The following is a 16,987-nucleotide window of genomic DNA, read 5'->3' as shown; positions in this document are numbered from 1 at the left end:
AGCCACTCTCTGGCTGGCCGGCCCTGGGTGTGTGTGATCTGCTGGGTGTCGGGCGGGTCACCCGGGATTCCCAGGGCTGGGATTAGACCCCTCTTCAGAGCTCTGCCAATTGTGGGCCTCGCACAGATGAGAGCGCGGAGCAGGCGAGAAATAAAGTGTGTGGGGGATGAAAAGCTGAACTGAACCGCTTTCAGCCCATTGTTCTTCTGGGGAAGCTTAGCGGGATAAGAGGGTAGCAGGCCCCTTTGAAATTTCCTTGAACAAGTGAATAGGAGCGCCCCATAAAGCATGAAAAGAGCCCTGGCTGCTTCTCCCCGTCACAATGGCCGGCGCGGGCTGCCAGGGGGGCTGCCAGGGGCTGGGGAGGGGACCCGGCCGGGGCGGGGGAGAGGGGGTCACAGGAGCCTTCAATAGACTCCAGAAGGTTGGAGTTCATTAGACACAAGCCCGGGAAGCAATCGTCTCATTTGCGACGGGACCAATTAAGTCCCGGGGGCCTTTGCAAGAGGCCGGAGTAGAAGTTGAGCGGGGCCGGCCTGCACTTGGCTGTTTCAGGGAGCCCTGCGCCGGGGGCCCGGGGGACAGCTGGCGGGGGCTGAAGCCGTCTTTGCCTTCTCCCAAAGCCCGCCACGGACTCGTGTTTCCCGCTAAGTCAAAAGCCCTGTTAAAGGTGGCCAGGGATCTGGGCCTTCATAGTAGGCCTCTGAGAAGGCTGTTTTATGAGCCTGTTACTCTGAAGCCTGCATTCACAGAAGAAATAGCTTTCTATTTTTTGGCTGGGGATGGGGAAGGTGGGAGGGGGGGCAGTTAGCTGCCAGACTCCAGCAAAGCCCTAAAGCCCTGTCCCTTGGAGTGTGGGGCGCAGAGGGTTGTCGGGCCCAGGAGGCTGCAGCCAGGGGCGGAAAACGTGGCAAGCAACGGGTTCTTCTTCGCCACCCCAGTGTGGCTTCTGTGTTCGGGGCAGCCGGGAAGCACGGAAGCTACGTCTACGTCTATGACACAGAGGGGGCGGGGGATGGGGTGGCTCTCAGTCTTCTATTTTTGTGCAAAGTTGCTCTTACGGTCAGGATCAGCCTGACAGAGAGGTCGCTTCCGCTCCGGGTGTCACAAAGCCAGCGCAAGGTGCCTCCCTCTCGGTCCATGGGAAGGGTGGCACGGGTTCCTTTGCTTATTTAGTTGTATTTCCTTCTATCTTATTCATGGGTTTACTCTGGGCACCAGGGAAGGCACCCAAGTGAAGTTCAAATCTTATCTTGCAAAACCAGGCTTTTGATCAGAGGCTGCCTCCTGAGTGGTTGCCAGATGGGAATGGGAGTGGACACGTGTGTGAGTGAGTCGGTTACTGCTAAACCTCGGGAGGACGGCGCTCAGGTTAGGCTGGGCACAGCGGAGTCCAAAGGCTAAGCTGATTGGCTCGGCTTAAATGGCAGCTAAGTGGAGTCCATGCTTCAAAAGCAGTGCTCCCCAGAAACAGCTGGGCTCAGCAGTGGGCTCGTTAGCTAAAATGCTTATAATTAAAGGGTGATGGTATAGGGACCGAAACTCGGGCACTCTGGCCCTCACCATGCTGAGCATCCAGGAGACAGACCATAAACTTCTAGAGCCTGAGTACGAAGAAGAGCCGCTCTCTTCTGGCACATGTGGCTGTTTGGAAGAAGATTCTTAGGGTGGAGAGGGTGAAGCCCTGTTTCCAAGAAGGCACCTTTTTGAGCCTCTGCAGGTTGAAATGTCTCTTCTCTGCCCTGGTCACAGGTTTCCTCTTCTGCAGTTGGCACCATCACCTGCCCTGGTGGTGGTGCTGAAATCATTTGTTCCTCTTGCCTTCCATTGGCCAGGGACCTGCTTCCCCCTCTTCCACTCTCTTTATATACTTCCCCTAATTCTCTTCTTCTGCTTTGTATGGAAAAAGCAAGGGGCATAAAAACTGATTTCCATCAGGGTGGAGAGGGGAAGAGCAGAGGCTTCTAGGGGACACCTGAAGACAGTCTAGAGGTGATGGGGACCCCCTCTAGGACTCTTGAAGCCTTGCATGTGTCATAGTGAAGTCCATGGGGTGCTTGACTCCTACCCCCCAAGATTGTCAGGCAGAAGCGTGGAGCAGAGGCCACGCACCCTTTTAAAGTCCGTGGAGGTATTGCTGGTCAGGAGAAGGGCATGGACATTGTCGTGGGGCAGTCCTAGGGCAATGGAAGTTGGTTCAGTGTGCGGCCCAATCTGGGGGACCCCCCTGGTCACCCTCACCCCACAAAGAATATAAGGCAAGAGACAATATAAGGGGATCTTCATTGTGCCTTAGGAACCACCTGGCGTGCCCCATGGCCAGGGAGTACCAAGTGGTGGGGTAGTGTGTTCCAGAATGTTCCCCACATCTTCCCTGCTTCAGTAGATCATGTGACTTCACAGGACTTTAGGAAATGGACTATCAGGAAGTTTGGCTCCTCTAGATGGGGTGGGAGGGTGGGTTGCTGAGTTTAGGACACCTGTTCTGGAGTCCAGCAGTGGCTCAAATCTGGATCCTGGGCCTACTTTGTGAATTCAGGATGAAGTTGGATTATATGTCCACATACCCAGGGGTGGGCAGCCTTGTTTTGGAATCAATCCCCTGCTGTGGAATCTGGTTATTGGTCAGGCCAGCCATCTTATTGGTGATCCCAAGGTGAAAACATTGAGTTTTGGTTAAATATGCTCCAGGTGGTTCAGTAAGTTTCTAGACTTGGAACCTTCTATCCTACTTGGCCTTTGAGGGTCCAGTCAAGGGAGCAGGAGGCTGTCTGGGAGGCTCAGCCTGCACTCGTCCAACTGCTGTGCTGCGTCTGGTCCTCTGGGCCTTTCTATGGGACAGGACTCACCCGTGTGTGTATATGTACCTCCTGTAGATATGTTTTTTTAAAAGGTTTATTTATTTATTTATTTTTAGAGAGAGAGAACACAGGAACAGGGAGAGGGGGAGGAACAGAGAATCTTTCAAGCAGAGCAGCCCGATGCAGGGCTTGATCCTACAACCCACAGGATCACGATCTGAGCCAAAACCAAGAGTCTGGTGCTTAACCGACTGAGCCACCCAGGCGCTCCCCTGCTTTAGATATTGATCCCTTTTCTCCCCCTGTATCCTCCATACAATTAGATCCTTTATGTCTAATTCCTAGCCAAGGTTTGGCTGACATGCCTCCTGGATGTAGTGACCTGCCATGATCTGTATCATCCCCACAGTGGCCCTGTGACCTGGCCTAGGTCAACAGATTTCTGGAAAATGCAGCCACTTGGAATTCTAGGGCATTACAGATGAGGACCTAGAGGTCAACCAGTTACCCCCAGCTACTCCCAGGTATTTTTAGGCATATGAGCCAAAGATGTTTTTCTTCCCTCTGCCCTGTGATGAACAAAACACCAGGAAGAAGGAAATAACCAAATACCTAATTTCAATATTTACAGCCTCCAAGTATGATTCAGCATAGGAATGTTGGAACCCTGAGGCTTTTGTCAATAAGGGACCTCCAGAAGGGGCACCAGTGGGAAATAGTGACACCTTGACCATTGAACTGCTTTCAAGCACAAAATTCTTTAAAAAAAAAAAAAAAAGGTCATAGCTACTTCAGGTCCTGTTTTAGTGAAGACTAGCTGGGGTGGAGGCTTTTCTTACCTCAACCACTTCCTCTTTTTTTTTTTTTTTTTTATTAAATATGATGAAGGAGGAGGGTTCATCTTGCCTTCAGGTGTTTGCTCAAAGGTCACCATCACAGCGAGGACTTCATTGGTACTCCCTCCCCCACCCCACCCTTGAAAAACTGGAGCTCCTCACCTCCCACACCATCCTTTCTTCCCATGTCCTGCCCTGTATTTTGTCCTAGCGCTTGGCACTTTCTAACACGCTGTAGACTTGGCTTTTACATTTTCTGCTTATTGCCTACCACCCGTTAGAATGGAAGCCCTGTGAGGGTGGTCGTCTCCATTTTTACCCCCTGCCTTCACTGCTGTCTTGCCCAGTGCCTGAAACAGGGTCTGGCACATAGTAGGTATGCAAATATTTGAAATTGTACGGAGTGCCATGTAGTTGGGGCTTTGTCTTTATGCCCACGTTGGTCACGTGTCCTTGGGAATTCCTTAGTCTGGGGGTGGTAGGGTTTGGAGCTGAGGGAGGAAAGGCACCCAAAGATAGTCCTGTGGTGGTGATTTATAGAAGGAAGACTTTTGGAAGCAATCAGGGGCTTGACTGTTGGAGAATTAGGCACATTTTCATCACTGCCTGGCTCGGCTCTCTGGCTGTGGTCCCTCTTCCTACAGTATTTTTCCCTGGTGTGCTCCACAAGGCCCTGATCTGAAGCAGTACAGCGGACTGTAAGGAGGACCAAAGGGGCCTCAGATTGTCCTGCTTGGGCCCCTGTGAGATGAAATAGGGGAGTCTTCATTTTGGGCTGGCTAGAGTGTAACCTGTTCTAATGCAGAGCTTGTGAGGGGAGCTTGTAAAGCTCCAAGTTGTCCACCCTGAATCTGAGAGGGAGCCCCAGTTTACAGAGGTGATGGGCAGGGGGTTTGGCAGGTTGATCTTGGATTGATCATTCCCCTTGGGAAGAGCCATGGGGCCCAGGACCGGGATACACTTGCAGGGAGGCATGTGATGGTCCTGTCCATTGGTGGGATCTCAGGATAGCTTGTGAGTTAGTCCACGTGCTGGAAGCGTCCTCACGAGCCTGTGGGTTCTGTCTTTGCCCTTCCCTCAGAGATGGAATCCCTCCTTACCGTGTGGGGAGTAAGAAACAGCTCCAGAGAGAAATGCATCGCAGTGTGAAGGCCAATGGCCAAGTGTCTCTACCTCATTTCCCGGTGAGTATAGCCTGGAGGGGAAAGGCGGATATTTTCAGCCATGTTGAGTCTTGAAGAAAAGGGGTGGGAGGTGGAGGAGGGGTTAGGTTTCTGGTAAGAGGAGGAGCAGTGGCTGGGTCTGCCAGGGTGAAGGGAAGGAAGGGGGAAGCAGGCAAGAGGTGTTCCATGGTTCCTTGGGGTCTGATGCCGGGCAGAGTGAAGCTCAAGATGACCTACTTGAACCTCTACATTTTCTCAGTTCGAAAAAAATTCTGCATGAGAAACCAGAGCGGTTCTTTTCCAGAAACCAAGAAAGGGTGGCAATTAAACCATGTTTCTGGTTGGGTTCCCACTGGAATGGAAGCCTCCTGAGGGCAGGGAGGCTTTTCTGTTAGATGCCCCATCTGCAGAGACTGGAACAGTGGCCTGCACGTAACAGGTGCTTACTAAGACTCAATTGAGTCGGTGAATGAGGAGGCTGAAGGAAGCTCTGCCTCCTGCAGAAGGGAAATTATATCCCTGGACATTTCTCCGGGTGACTTCTGAAGCCCTGGAGGGCAGCTGTCCCGTCTTGCCTGTTTCCAACCCCAGAACTTGGCTTCATCCTTGCTGTTGCATCTGCACCTAATGAATGCTGAATGGATGAAGGGTTTGGAGGTTAGGATCTCACGAACAGCTTCTCCCTGTGATTGACAAGAGAGGCCAGCATGGCATGGAGGGCCTTTCTTGGTACCTCCCCTTACGTTTCCAAGTCTCGGGAGGGCGGCCAGCGTGTGGCTCCCATAAAACTCAGCAGAGCCTCCTTGCCTGCGTTGTAGGAGCTCCGCTTCTTGCAATACCCTGATATCCAAGATTGCAAGAAGCCTGTCGATTAGGGAGGGGAAGAGTGCGCCCAGCTTCGAGTGGCGTCTCTTCCTGAATCCTTCCTGCCAGCTCCCGAGTATTCAATTAGTCCATCAGTGATGCCACATTCAGAAAATTAACACGTCGACCTGCTAATCCCATGTTGCGTTAGTGCATGGGTGGTTGTTGCTAGAGTAGCTCCCCGCCGAGAGCCCCTGACACCGTCCAGGGCAGACTTACCTGGGTCCTAAAATCGAGCCTGTCACCATGCTTTCCTGGGGCCTTCAGCATCCGCCTTCCTCCATAACATCACCCCAACAAATACAACAGTGTGGATGATAGACTTTTTTGGCAGGGCTGTGGGGGTGCTGGGGAGAGGAGTATGTGCGTGAATAAAAGTTCTGCGCAAGCTTGTAAATTAGATGATCCTGTCCTGGGGTGTGCAAATCAACTTTCTCCATAGGGCAGTGCTTTGATGGGGGCCGCGCCGAGCCGGTGTGAGAGCAGCCGGCTCCTCTGGGGGGTGTGTTGGGGGGGGTGGACCTTCTCTCCTCCCTCTGCGCCCCTGCACTTCCGAGGCTAAGTGGGTGCCGGGGGCCAGGGGGAGGCCAGCCCAGCTGCAGGGGGAGTACGGGCCTTCACGGGTTGGCTTTCTGCCACCCCCCCAGCCCCCCAACCCCCCAACCCTAGAGGGGAGGGCAGAGCAAGAGGGAAATTGAGGAAGGAGGAAGCAGACAGCCGAGGGGAGGGGGTGGCGGGGGGGGACAGGAGGACAGAGCGCCGGGGCAGTGGGAGTCCTCTGTTTGCTGCTTTTGGCAGGCACCCTCGATGCCTTTTTATATTCTGTACTTGATTTGGAGATGTTCCCCGTTCCCTTGATAGATGAGCTTCAGGCAGCCAAGCTCAGCGGTGCTCTGCTGCTAGCCCGCAGCATCTTCCTTCATTTTCTGTACAAAGAGCCGGGGAGGAGGGGTGGAGAGAGCCGGGGAGATCTAGGACAGTGTTGAGACAACACCACCTCAAAGGTGCGCAGTGTGTGGCCACGAAATAAATTACCACTTCTTCTGATCCGGCCGTGTGACTCCCTTTTTTCCCCTCTTCTTCCCCCACCCCCACCTCCCTTCCAATCTTATTATTATTATTTTTTTTTTATTTTTTTTTTAAATTTCCAGCTCCCTTTCTGTTTAGGCTCTACTTTTTTTATTCCTTGAGTTGAGCTGGTGCCTCTCCCCTCCCACCTCAGAGGGCTGCCTTTTTTTTTTTTTTTTTTTGATGTTTGACAACAGTCTTTGAAGATTTTCTACTTCAGAGTAGCTACTGATGGGCTGGTTGTACTACAGAGAGAACAAGCGGGGCCTCTCGGAGTGCGACCAACTGCTCCTGCCCAAGGCAAACGCTGGTGGGGACCATGGCTCTCCATGAGGCCGCGGCGCCGGCGCATAAAGCTCCCGAGCAGCCCGGGCGCCGCGCCCGCGCTCTCCGCCCGCGCAGCCGTGGCCGTGGCCGTCGGGCCCGGGAAGCTCTGGCGGGTGCCCCGTGCTGGCCCGCTGAACGCGGCGTCGTGTCTTCCCTCCCCGTGCCCCGTAGAGAACCCACCGCCTGCCCAAGGAGATGACCCCCGTGGAGCCCGCCACCTTCGCGGCCGAGCTCATCTCCAGGCTGGAGAAGCTGAAGCTGGAGCTGGAGAGCCGCCACAGCCTGGAGGAGCGCCTGCAGCAGATCCGAGAGGTAGTGCCGCCCCTCCCCGGGACCCCCACCCCCGGCCACCCGGGCCAGGCCCTCCTGCTTACCGGCCCGCGCCCCCTTCTGCTGCCCGCCCCTCCAGGATGAAGAGAAGGAGGCTTCCGAGCTAGCGCTGAGCTCCAGAGAAGGGGGGCCCACCCCGCACCCCCTCTCCCTCCTGCCCTCCGGCAGCTATGAGGAGGACCCGCAGACCATTCTGGACGACCACCTGTCCAGGGTCCTCAAGACCCCGGGCTGCCAGTCGCCGGGTGTGGGCCGCTACAGCCCCCGCTCCCGTTCCCCCGACCACCACCACCACCACCACCAGCAGTACCACCCCCTGCTCCCGCCCGGGGGCAAGTTGCCCCCCATGGCAGCCTCGCAGGCTGGTTGCCCCCTCCTTGGAGCCAAGGGCTTCGTGACCAAGCAGACGACGAAGCATGTCCACCACCACTACATCCACCACCACGCCCTCCCCAAGACCAAGGAGGAGATCGAGGCAGAGGCGGCACAGAGGGTGCGCTGCTTCTGCCCCGGGGGCACCGAGTATTACTGCTACTCAAAGTGTAGGAGCCACCCCAAGGCTCTGGAGCCCGTGCAGGCGGAGCAGTTCAGGTAAGTGCTGGGCAGACTGGAGTGTCCCTGTGGGGGTCTCTCTCTCTCTCTCTCTCTCTCTCTCTCTCTCTCTCTCTCTCTCTCTCTCCCCCCCCCCCCCAGAGCCCGGGGCAGGTGTGAGGTGGGGGCCAGAGGTCACAGGCACTTAGCTTCCAGGAGGGAGGTGCACGGTGGGGCGGGGCAGGGGGAGCAGGTGCATGGGTCTTCCGTGTCACCCTGCCACTCGCTGAACCGGCCGATTGGAGGAGTCCCAGAGATGTAACGGGGCCTCTGGGACGGGTGTGGGTCTTGGTTCCCTGCAGCAGCAGCAGAGGCAGTACCCTGCCCAAACGAAATGGGAAAAGCGTGGAGCCGGGCCTGGCCCTGCCCGCCAGGGAAGGAGGGGCCCCAGGCGGAGCTGGGGTCCTGCAACTTCCCGGGGAGGAAGGAGACAGGTCGCAGGATGTCTGGCAGTGGATGCTGGAGAGTGAGCGGCAGAGCAAGCCCAAGCCCCCTAGGTAAACACCACCACCGCCGCGGCCAGGGTCACGGGCAGTCTCCACGGAGGTATTGTGGGGTTGGCTATTTTTGCAGTCGGCCGAAAGCAAATGTGACTGTTTGCTCCTGCCGTCTTAATATTAAACGGTGGACTGAGCAGACCACAAAAATGCCATGTTTTGGCAACGCCCCCTGTCCGTGTGATGGTAGGGTCATTTTTTTTCTCTTCTCTTTGAAGGCAGGATAGAGAAGTTTCTACTGAGGTCACATTTTCCAGTTTTTCTAACCCAGTTTCTTTCCTTCTGCTTTCTCTCTTGCTCCATGTTCAGTGCCCAAAGCACAAAGAAGGCTTACCCCTTGGAGTCGGCCCGTGCGTCCCCAGCCGAGCGAGCTGGCCGGCACCACCTGCTGGGGGGTAGCAACGGGCACCCCCGTGCCGCCCCCCGAGCCCACCCGTTCACCCAGGACCCCGCCATGCCTCCCCTGACCCCGCCCAACACGCTGGCACAGCTGGAGGAGGCCTGCCGCCGGCTGGCCGAGGTGTCCAAGCCCCCAAAGCAGCGGTGAGTAGCAGCAGCACAGCACAGACGGGAAGGCAGAGGTTGGGTCTGGAGGGGGAGCCCTGGCCTGTAGCACAAGGGAAGGGGCCCTCTTGGCCTGCATCTCAGTTGCTCCTCAGGGAGGAGGGATGGCTTCTGGCCACATACCGGTCTCCTTCCCACCTGCTAGAAATTGTTCCTTTAACTTCTGTTTGCTCTGAAGAGCTGTCCAGGATCTGTCCGTTAGGCAGGTCAGGCCCAGAAAGAGGATGAATTGCGGTAGTTCCTTACAAATCCCATCCCTGACAAATGCCCCCATCACCATCACGCAGGGCTGGCACATAAGAAGCCACGGCTGATGGAGAATCTAGAGCCTCAGCCCTTTGTCTGGGCTGGTGTCATCCTGCCCCATTCTGGGCTCCCCGGGGGCTCAGGATGGCGTTCCCCGGGGATGGAAGTCGGGCCTACAGCTCGGGCCTGCAGAGGACAGCTTTCCCGTCTGCTCCCCGCTTGCCCGGCGACAGCAGGCTCATTCTCGGTCCTCTGCTCCGACTCTGTCCTCAGGTGCTGTGCAGCCAGTCAGCAGAGGGACAGGAACCACTCGGCCACTGGTCAGACAGGAGCCACGCCCTTCTCCAACCCAGGCCTGGCTTCAGAAGAGTGAGTGTCTTCACCTGACGTGGCTGAGGGCCCCCGAGGGGGCGTGTGTTTCAGGGTCTTGACTCCCTGGCATTGAGATTTTGGAGAACTTTTTCTAGCATATAAAATCACCTTGGTTTTAACAGTAGCAACACGGGCTGGTGAATGCAGATGTGGCCATAAATTAGGACCTTGAAAACCCTGCCTGTACGGGGCAACGTGTTGTGACTCGTACACAGGCGTTGTTCCCTGAAGTGACGGGTGGCTCGGGGTGCCTGGGCACACACTGAGCAGAAGCGGAGACGTGAAGCCATTAGCACATGGATTAGAGGGGTCCCCAGGCCCGGATGCAAAAGTTGCCCTCACTCAGCTTGCACGCTACTGGGTCGGAAATGTCTCGTCGCAGGGAGCCAGAAGATGATTCTCCACCATCGCAGACATAGAGGACAGTTATTGTTTTGCTTGGGGGTAATGGAGTGTCTTCACCAGTTGTGCCATGATTCTTCCCATAAGTTTACATTCCTGCCGACCAAGTAGCCTGGCTTCGTTTAATTATGGGAGGGTGCGTTCAGAAAGAAATGGGCCATGGGAGTCTAACATGGTCTAAATAATTGAAGTTTTCTTCCTTAGCTTGTTCATCTTGGGCAATGAGCCATGTTTGCAGCCCGTGAATGAGCCACCACCCTTCTCGTTGGTTGACCTTAGGTGTACCAGCTGTCCAGGCCTGCAGCTTTTTTTTTTTTTTTTTTTTTTTTTTTTTGTAAAGCCACTCTGCAAACTTGAAGAATAAACGAGGGAGGTCAGAATGATAGGGCCGACCCTCCCAGTGGGCTCTGGCATCCATGCCGTCTCGGGAGCCGGTCTGGGTTTGCCTCTGCAGCATTCCCCAGTTGGGCTGAGTGAACCCACGTTCTCTGTGACAGCTTCCCTCCTCGTCTTCACTGGCAGGCACCCTGGTTGTGTCATCCTGAAAGAGACTATTCGGCACCCATCTTCCGGCCCCCCATTTGGTGGTCGTGAGGGGGACAGTAGCAGCCGTGTACAGCCCAAAGGACATTGTCCCTTCCTGGGTGCCCGGGGCTGTGTGCCACCGAGGCGGTGGCCCCTGTGATGGGGGGCCCTGCACCCAGGCCCCTTTGAGCATCTAGCTGCAGCCCTTTCCCTGCGGAGAACGTGTTCGAGAGCCCGTGCTTGTGCGTGTGTGCGTCGTGTGTGCACTTGCTGCCTGCAAATGCTAAAACTTGTTGCATTCCATCTTATTTCTCAGTCACAAAGAGCCAAAGAAGCTGGCGGGGGTCCACGCGCTCCAGGCCAGCGAGTTGGTCGTCACATACTTTTTCTGTGGAGAAGAAATTCCATACAGGAGGATGCTGAAGGCTCAGAGCTTGACCCTGGGCCACTTTAAAGAGCAGCTCAGCAAAAAGGGAAATTATAGGTAAGAGCCCTGCGGCTTCTCGCTGCTCCAGAGTTTGTTTGCTCAGAAGCAAGAGCCAGAGTCGCGTCGCTGGCCTGGCGGACCCGGGAGGGGCTCAGGAGGCGCTCGGGGCAGCCGTGGGGCTGCCTGGCGCTTGTGCTCCTTCTCATTTCCTCTCTCCCCTCACCACTGACAGAAATAACACAGCAGCAGCAGCAGGGAGGCCCTGGGAGGGCTCTGTGGGGACCTGGATGGGCTTTTTCTACCAGGTGAATGAGACTCTGAGGGCACAGAGCTCGGCCAGGAGAGCTGGGCTGGGGCCATCTTGCAGAGGCCCTTCCCAAAAGGGAGAGGGCCGTATGTGTGTCGGGGAGGGACAGACAGACGATGAGGAAGCTCGGGTGTAGGAGAGATCGTCCACACAGCCAGCGTGGGGAAGGGCAGAGGCCACTGCCTGGAAGCAGAGACCGCCTCTCCTCCCTCGCCCACAGCCCTCCTGCCCACAGAACTGCCTCGCCGTGGTGAACGGCTCACGTGAAGCCGGAGAGCTCTTCTATCCGTAGCAGAGGAGGATGGGCACTCACCTCCCTCCAGCCCCCCTTCCCCTTCTGGGGGCCTTCGAGGGCCCCAGAGAGGACTCAAGAGCAGGGCCCATTCCTGGGTTCCCTTCTCCTTAATGGGGGGTGGGTGATGACCCCACCTCCGTTCATCTAGAGTCGTCACTGCCCCTTCTCCGTGGCCATCGTCCCAAGGGAATACGTGGGCAGGCCAGGGGCATCAAGGTGCTGGGCACACACTTCAGGGAGGGGTCCAGTATGTGCTCAGAAGGTGCCAGCCCATCCCACCGGGAGCCGGAGGTGGGCGTGGAGAAGCTGCTTGGCACTCAGCCCCCGGCCAGGAGGGCACCAGCTTCCGGAGCCCCTGGTCCTGGCAGCTGCTTGGGGGCAGGGGCCCAGAGGGATTCCTTTTGCTGGGAAACGATGGGGTTCGGGGCTGAGGATCCTGTAAGGGACTGAGGAGAGCTGGGTGTGGAGCTGGGCTCTAGATCTTTCCATCTGACACCAGGGCAGAGACAATTCAGGAAAATGTATCCAAGGGATTGGGGAGCAGGCCTGGCTGCTGCTTCTTCCTCTTCTTCCTCTTTTTCTTTTTTTTTTTTTATCTTGAACAGACACAAGGTGAAACTAATTACACAAGTGTGCCCCTCCAGGGATTCATTTTGATCTCAGCTCTGACTCGGCTGGACTTTGAGTGGAACTGCAGGTGACCTTCAGGGGAGCAGGGCCACGGAGCGCCGAGCAGAGGCTACCGGGGAGGCTTCGCGCTCAGCCACTCCGGCCACATCTGGCTCTGATTTTTTTTTTTTTTTTTCTAAGGCGCACTTAATAAGCCTGGCTTTGAAGCCCCGGCCTCCCTTTTAATGCACAAAGACTTGCACAAATGGTTGACTCTCAAATTCTTTACTGATTGGATCAGGCTGTGGCCAGACCCTTCCCGGCCGCCTTATCTCCCTGGCCTGGCTCTCAGGCCGGAGCTGGACCCCTTGCCCTCCTGGCTCGTGGAGGCACCGGGTGCCCTGCCTGGCCCTCCCAGCAGGGGTGGTGCTCCCGTCCTGCAGCGCCCCCCCCCCCACCCTCCCAATAAAAAGCCCGGCGAGGATGGGGCCGCCGAGTGGGGGGACCTGGGCTGCACTGAGTAATCTCAACATGGCAGAGGTTCAAAAGGAGAACAGTCTCTCCAGACGTGCCAGACGCTATTGGTGCCAGATGTCAGAAGAAAGCAAAGTTTGCCACATAAAGCATGTTGCAGTGGAAAAGCCCGTTTCTTGGAGAAGACGAGGGCAGCACAAGTGCGTTTGAAGTCCTGGGGCCGGGGCCTGGGGAATGTGGCCTCTCCCCTCCCTGGAAGAGGTTACAGTTCTGTAAAAGGTCACTGCGTGTTGGCTCAGAGGTGCCACGAAAGCCCCACTCGTTAGAGCCGAAGGGTCCCCGCTGGGGACCAGGGGACACGGTGGAGGGTGGCATCAGAACCGTGGCCTTCCCCCCTCCACCGTGCGGGGCCCCTGTGTGCAGTACCCCCCGCCCCCGGGCTCTCCCAAGCGCCCCGCTCCATAGGAAGCGTCCTGCGCGCTGCCCGGGCCCAGCCTGCCGCTCGCCCCGGCGCTGTGGCCCAGCTGGGACCGCTAACAACCAGGAACCTTGACTAAACCCAGCTGGTTCACTTTATTTAGCCTTATCTCCTGTGAAAGTATTTGGCTTGCTTTCATCACAGAGCAAAGAAGTTGAGCTCTCTAACCGAGGGGAATTCTCTTTTTTTTTTTTTCCCCTCCTTTTTCTTTTAAATGAAAAGACAGGAACAAAAAACAACTGTAACCCTGAGACCCAAGTCCACTTTTTTTAAAGAGCTGTCCCCCTACCCCCCAGAGGACCGTGACCCTCCCTCCCCAAGGGGCCTTCTTGGCTGGAGGTGACCACTTGCAGGGGCGCGTTTAATCGGTCTGAGGGGTCTCCCTGGCCGGGCCCGGGGACACAAGGGGCTGGGGACAGCAGTTGTTTTCTGAATGTGGCTCTCCTGAGAGAGGCTGGTCATTTGCGTCCACACAATTAGCCTTAGAAGAAAGAAGGGGGTTGGGGTGGGTAAAAGGAACCTTTAATCAACCGGCATAATAGAAGAGTCTAGTGTTTGACCCTGGAGAGGGGTGTGGTGGGCTGGGGGCGGGGCAGGAGGGACACAGAAGAGGGGACCAAGGAAGCAAGGTGGGGCTGGCCGCCGCCGGCAGTGGCCACCGAGGGGAGTATCCTGTGGGTGCTGGAGGGTGGAGAGGACAGGAGGTGTCAGCCTTCCATGGACTTCTGCAGGTTCGGGATGGCTGGGTCTGGGGCCTCTTTAAGGGGGCGCCCCTGCTTGGCTGCTGCTGCTGCTGCTGCAAAGGGACCAGGCGTGTTTTGCCCCTCCCGCCCGCACCCCTCCCCAAAGGGGGAGAACGAAGCCGGCAGCTGTCCACCGCAGGGTGCGCCCTGCCCAGCACACGAGGGGGGTGGCAGCAGCACTCTGGGCCTAAGGGTGCAGGTGGGAGGCTGCCCCACCTGCCGCTCCCTGGGGCACCTCCCAGGTGACAAAACCCCGCCCCCCCCGCCCGATCGCACCCCCGGGCCGGCCCCGGTGACCGTGGTCCATGAGACGCGGGCAGCGGGTCACACGCACACCTGCAGCGGCAGCACCCTCCGGACCCCTGAGTGCTCAGCGGTGGCATCACCTTCCCATGAAGCAAAGCAGGAGACGCCGGCTAACCAAGACGCTCTTTGGGTTCTCCTTTTAAGGTATTACTTCAAGAAAGCAAGCGACGAGTTTGCCTGCGGAGCAGTGTTTGAGGAGATCTGGGACGATGAGGCGGTGCTCCCCATGTACGAAGGCAGGATTCTGGGGAAGGTGGAGAGGATCGACTGAGCCTCGGGGGTCGGGCCCCGGCGGACGCGGGGCCACCGCCCGCGCCACCAGCCTGGGCCATGACCGACCGCGACGAGACCTTTTGAAGGAAAACTAAACCAATGAAGAAGACAGAGTCTAGGGAAGACTTGGCCACTGGCCACGCGGGGAGGGCGGGGAGGGGGGAGGTTGGTTTTCATTATTCACGAGCTGGGTACTGAGATAAGAAAAGCCTGAACTATTTATTAAAAACATGACCACTCTTGGCTATTGATGATGCTGACTGTATTTGAGAGACTGCCATACATAATATATGACTGCCTAGGGATCTGAAATCCATAAACTAAGAGAAACTGTGTATAGCTTACCTGAACAGGAGTCCTTACTGCTATTTATTGAACAATTGATTCCCCCCAGCCCCCAGTTTATGGATATGCTGCTTTAAACACGGAAGGGGGAGAGGAGGGGAAGTTTTAATTGTCCTATCTATCCCAGCTTGGGAGTGGAGCGAGGGGCGCGTTAATGATTTCTTCGTTAAGAGGGGAATTATTATGCTTGGCCCTGCATTTCTCCGAGTGAGGATAGACTTGTTTAAATGGTGCCCTACCATTAACACACGCGAAATTGGTGCATTTTTTTTTTTTCCCTATGCTGCTCTGTTTTGTCTTAAAGGTCTTGAGGATTGATTTATGTTGCAACATCACCGCCATTTGGGGCCATCGTGTGGGATTGGATCCATCGTGAGGGTGGGAGGGGGGGAAGCCTCATTTGGGGGACCCCAGATTAACTCTAACTTCTCTTAACTCCCCACCAAGGCCCAGTGTCCAGTGCCTGAGGCCCCCTAGAACCTTGTAGTTCAACTCGTGCTTGTATCGAAACAACAGTTCCTTGGAGTGTTGGTTGGTTGGTTGATTTCATTTTTAAATTAGTCTTTGGACCACCACCATTCTGGAAACCACCACCACCCGCTTGCCCTGCAAAGAAGCGGACAGTTGTGGGAAGACCTAGCAGCACCCTTTCCTCCAGACACCTTCATTTTGACGTTCGGGTTTTTGTGTTAAGTTAATCTGTACATTCTGTTTGCCATTGTTACCTGTACTATACGTCTGTATATATTGTACGACAGAAGAGTATTAATCCACTATCTCTAGTGCTTGACTTGAAATCAGTACAGTACCTGTACCTGCACGGCGCCCCGCTCCGTGTGTCGCCCTATATTGAGGGCTCCAACTTTCCCTTGTTTTTTGAAAGGGGTTTATGTATAAATATATTTTATGCCTTTTTATTACAAGTCTTGTACTCAATGACTTTTGCCATGGCATTTTGTTCTACTTATACTGTAAATTATGCATTATAAAGAGTTCATTTAAGGAAAATTACTTGGTACAATAATTATTGTAATTAAGAGATGTAGCCTTTATTAAAATTTTATATTTTTCAAAACATTGGCCTCGTCTCTCAGTCCCCGCGGTGGGAGCAGGGCAGAGGCTGCCCCTGTGTGTGAACACCTGTGCTTGATTTCACACCTTGCCTCAGCCTCTCTCTGACCCACCTCCACCTCTTCTCACCCAACCTGGCCCTGCCCTGACGTTTTCAAGAGCTCTCTCTCCAAAATCCCCTGGTTACCGGCTGAAGGTTTTCTTGTCCTCCAGCAGGCCCTAGACCACAGCCTCGCATGTCCCCTTCCCTAGACCACTTCTCTGCAGCCTCTCCCTCGCAGGCAGGACTCACCTGGCGAGGTAAGTCCAGGAGATAAGGAGCGGAGATGCGCGTTACTCCTAGGAGCACCGGGAGAAAATTTCCAGAAAACAGTGGGTAGATCGGGAGTGTCCAGTGGAGCTGAGGAGCCTTGAGCTTGGTGATAAGCAGCCACTGTCTCTGTGGCTATGTGATCTCTGCTGATGCCTTCGGCGAGGGTCTGGGCCAGAAAGGTGATAAGGAAAAAAACAGGTGGTTGAGCAAGAAAACTGCATGGTTTGCTGGACCGTTGACCTGGTGTGGCCACGGAAGTCGGCTGGCGGTCGTTGGCTCAACAAACTCGGGTCACCTCCCAGTGCGCTGAGCGCCGGGAGGCCGGGCTGTGTTTCCCATCTGGGAGAGCAGGTCTGTCCATCTAGTGGGGTCCTATCGTGAGCCCATTTTAGAAACAAAGGGTCCGTTGGACTTGGCTTCTCACGCATGCAGTTTTCCTGGGGTTGGGTCTGCGGCAAATCTGGTTGGCTTTCTGTCGCTGTTGGAACCTGTGGGGCTGACAGGGCAAGATAAGTAAGGCCAGGGCCCTGGCCACGCAGGGTGAGGAGGCACTGGGCGGCCGGCCGGGCAGGCCAGGGCGCGAGGGAACAGGACAGCAGGCGGCAGGAGTCCTTGATCTTGGTCCTAGTGCTGCGGCTTGCTGCACCCACCCCTCTGGGCTGGAATGGGGGCTCAACCCACTTCCAAATTGGAAGATTCTTTCCAATCTGAAAGGACAAAGAGATGTAACCTGCTGTGGGTGGTGTGGGTGGGGCATTTA

At 55.9% G+C, this 16,987-nt stretch overlaps 1 protein-coding gene across 7 annotated transcripts in view; it reads left to right on the top strand.

Annotated features, from left to right (window-relative positions):
- Positions 1-15,918, top strand: part of AXIN2 (axin 2) — a 31,093-nt gene extending 15,175 nt beyond the window's left edge. For 5 of the 7 annotated variants that reach the window (XM_072781058.1, XM_072781061.1, XM_072781062.1 and 2 more), the window contains 8 exons: positions 4,719-4,821; positions 7,231-7,371; positions 7,469-7,980; positions 8,283-8,477; positions 8,787-9,020; positions 9,561-9,656; positions 10,903-11,070; positions 14,370-15,918. In XM_072781058.1, the coding sequence (XP_072637159.1) occupies positions 4,719-4,821; positions 7,231-7,371; positions 7,469-7,980; positions 8,283-8,477; positions 8,787-9,020; positions 9,561-9,656; positions 10,903-11,070; positions 14,370-14,496 (1,576 nt within the window). In that variant the 3' untranslated portion in view covers positions 14,497-15,918. Of the gene's footprint in view, positions 1-4,718; positions 4,822-7,230; positions 7,372-7,468; positions 7,981-8,282; positions 8,478-8,786; positions 9,021-9,560; positions 9,657-10,902; positions 11,071-12,220; positions 12,899-14,369 lie in introns of all 7 variants that reach the window. The other 2 variants (XR_012009148.1, XM_072781064.1) reach the window with 2 other exon arrangements.
- The last annotated feature ends 1,069 nt before the right edge of the window (positions 15,919-16,987 follow it).

This window comes from Canis lupus, chromosome 16 (genome assembly GCF_048164855.1).
Source record: "Canis lupus baileyi chromosome 16, mCanLup2.hap1, whole genome shotgun sequence".
Classification (NCBI taxonomy): domain Eukaryota; kingdom Metazoa; phylum Chordata; class Mammalia; order Carnivora; family Canidae; genus Canis; species Canis lupus.
The sequence above is the reverse complement of the archived record's forward strand: the minus strand, read 5'-3'. Positions and strand labels throughout refer to the sequence as shown.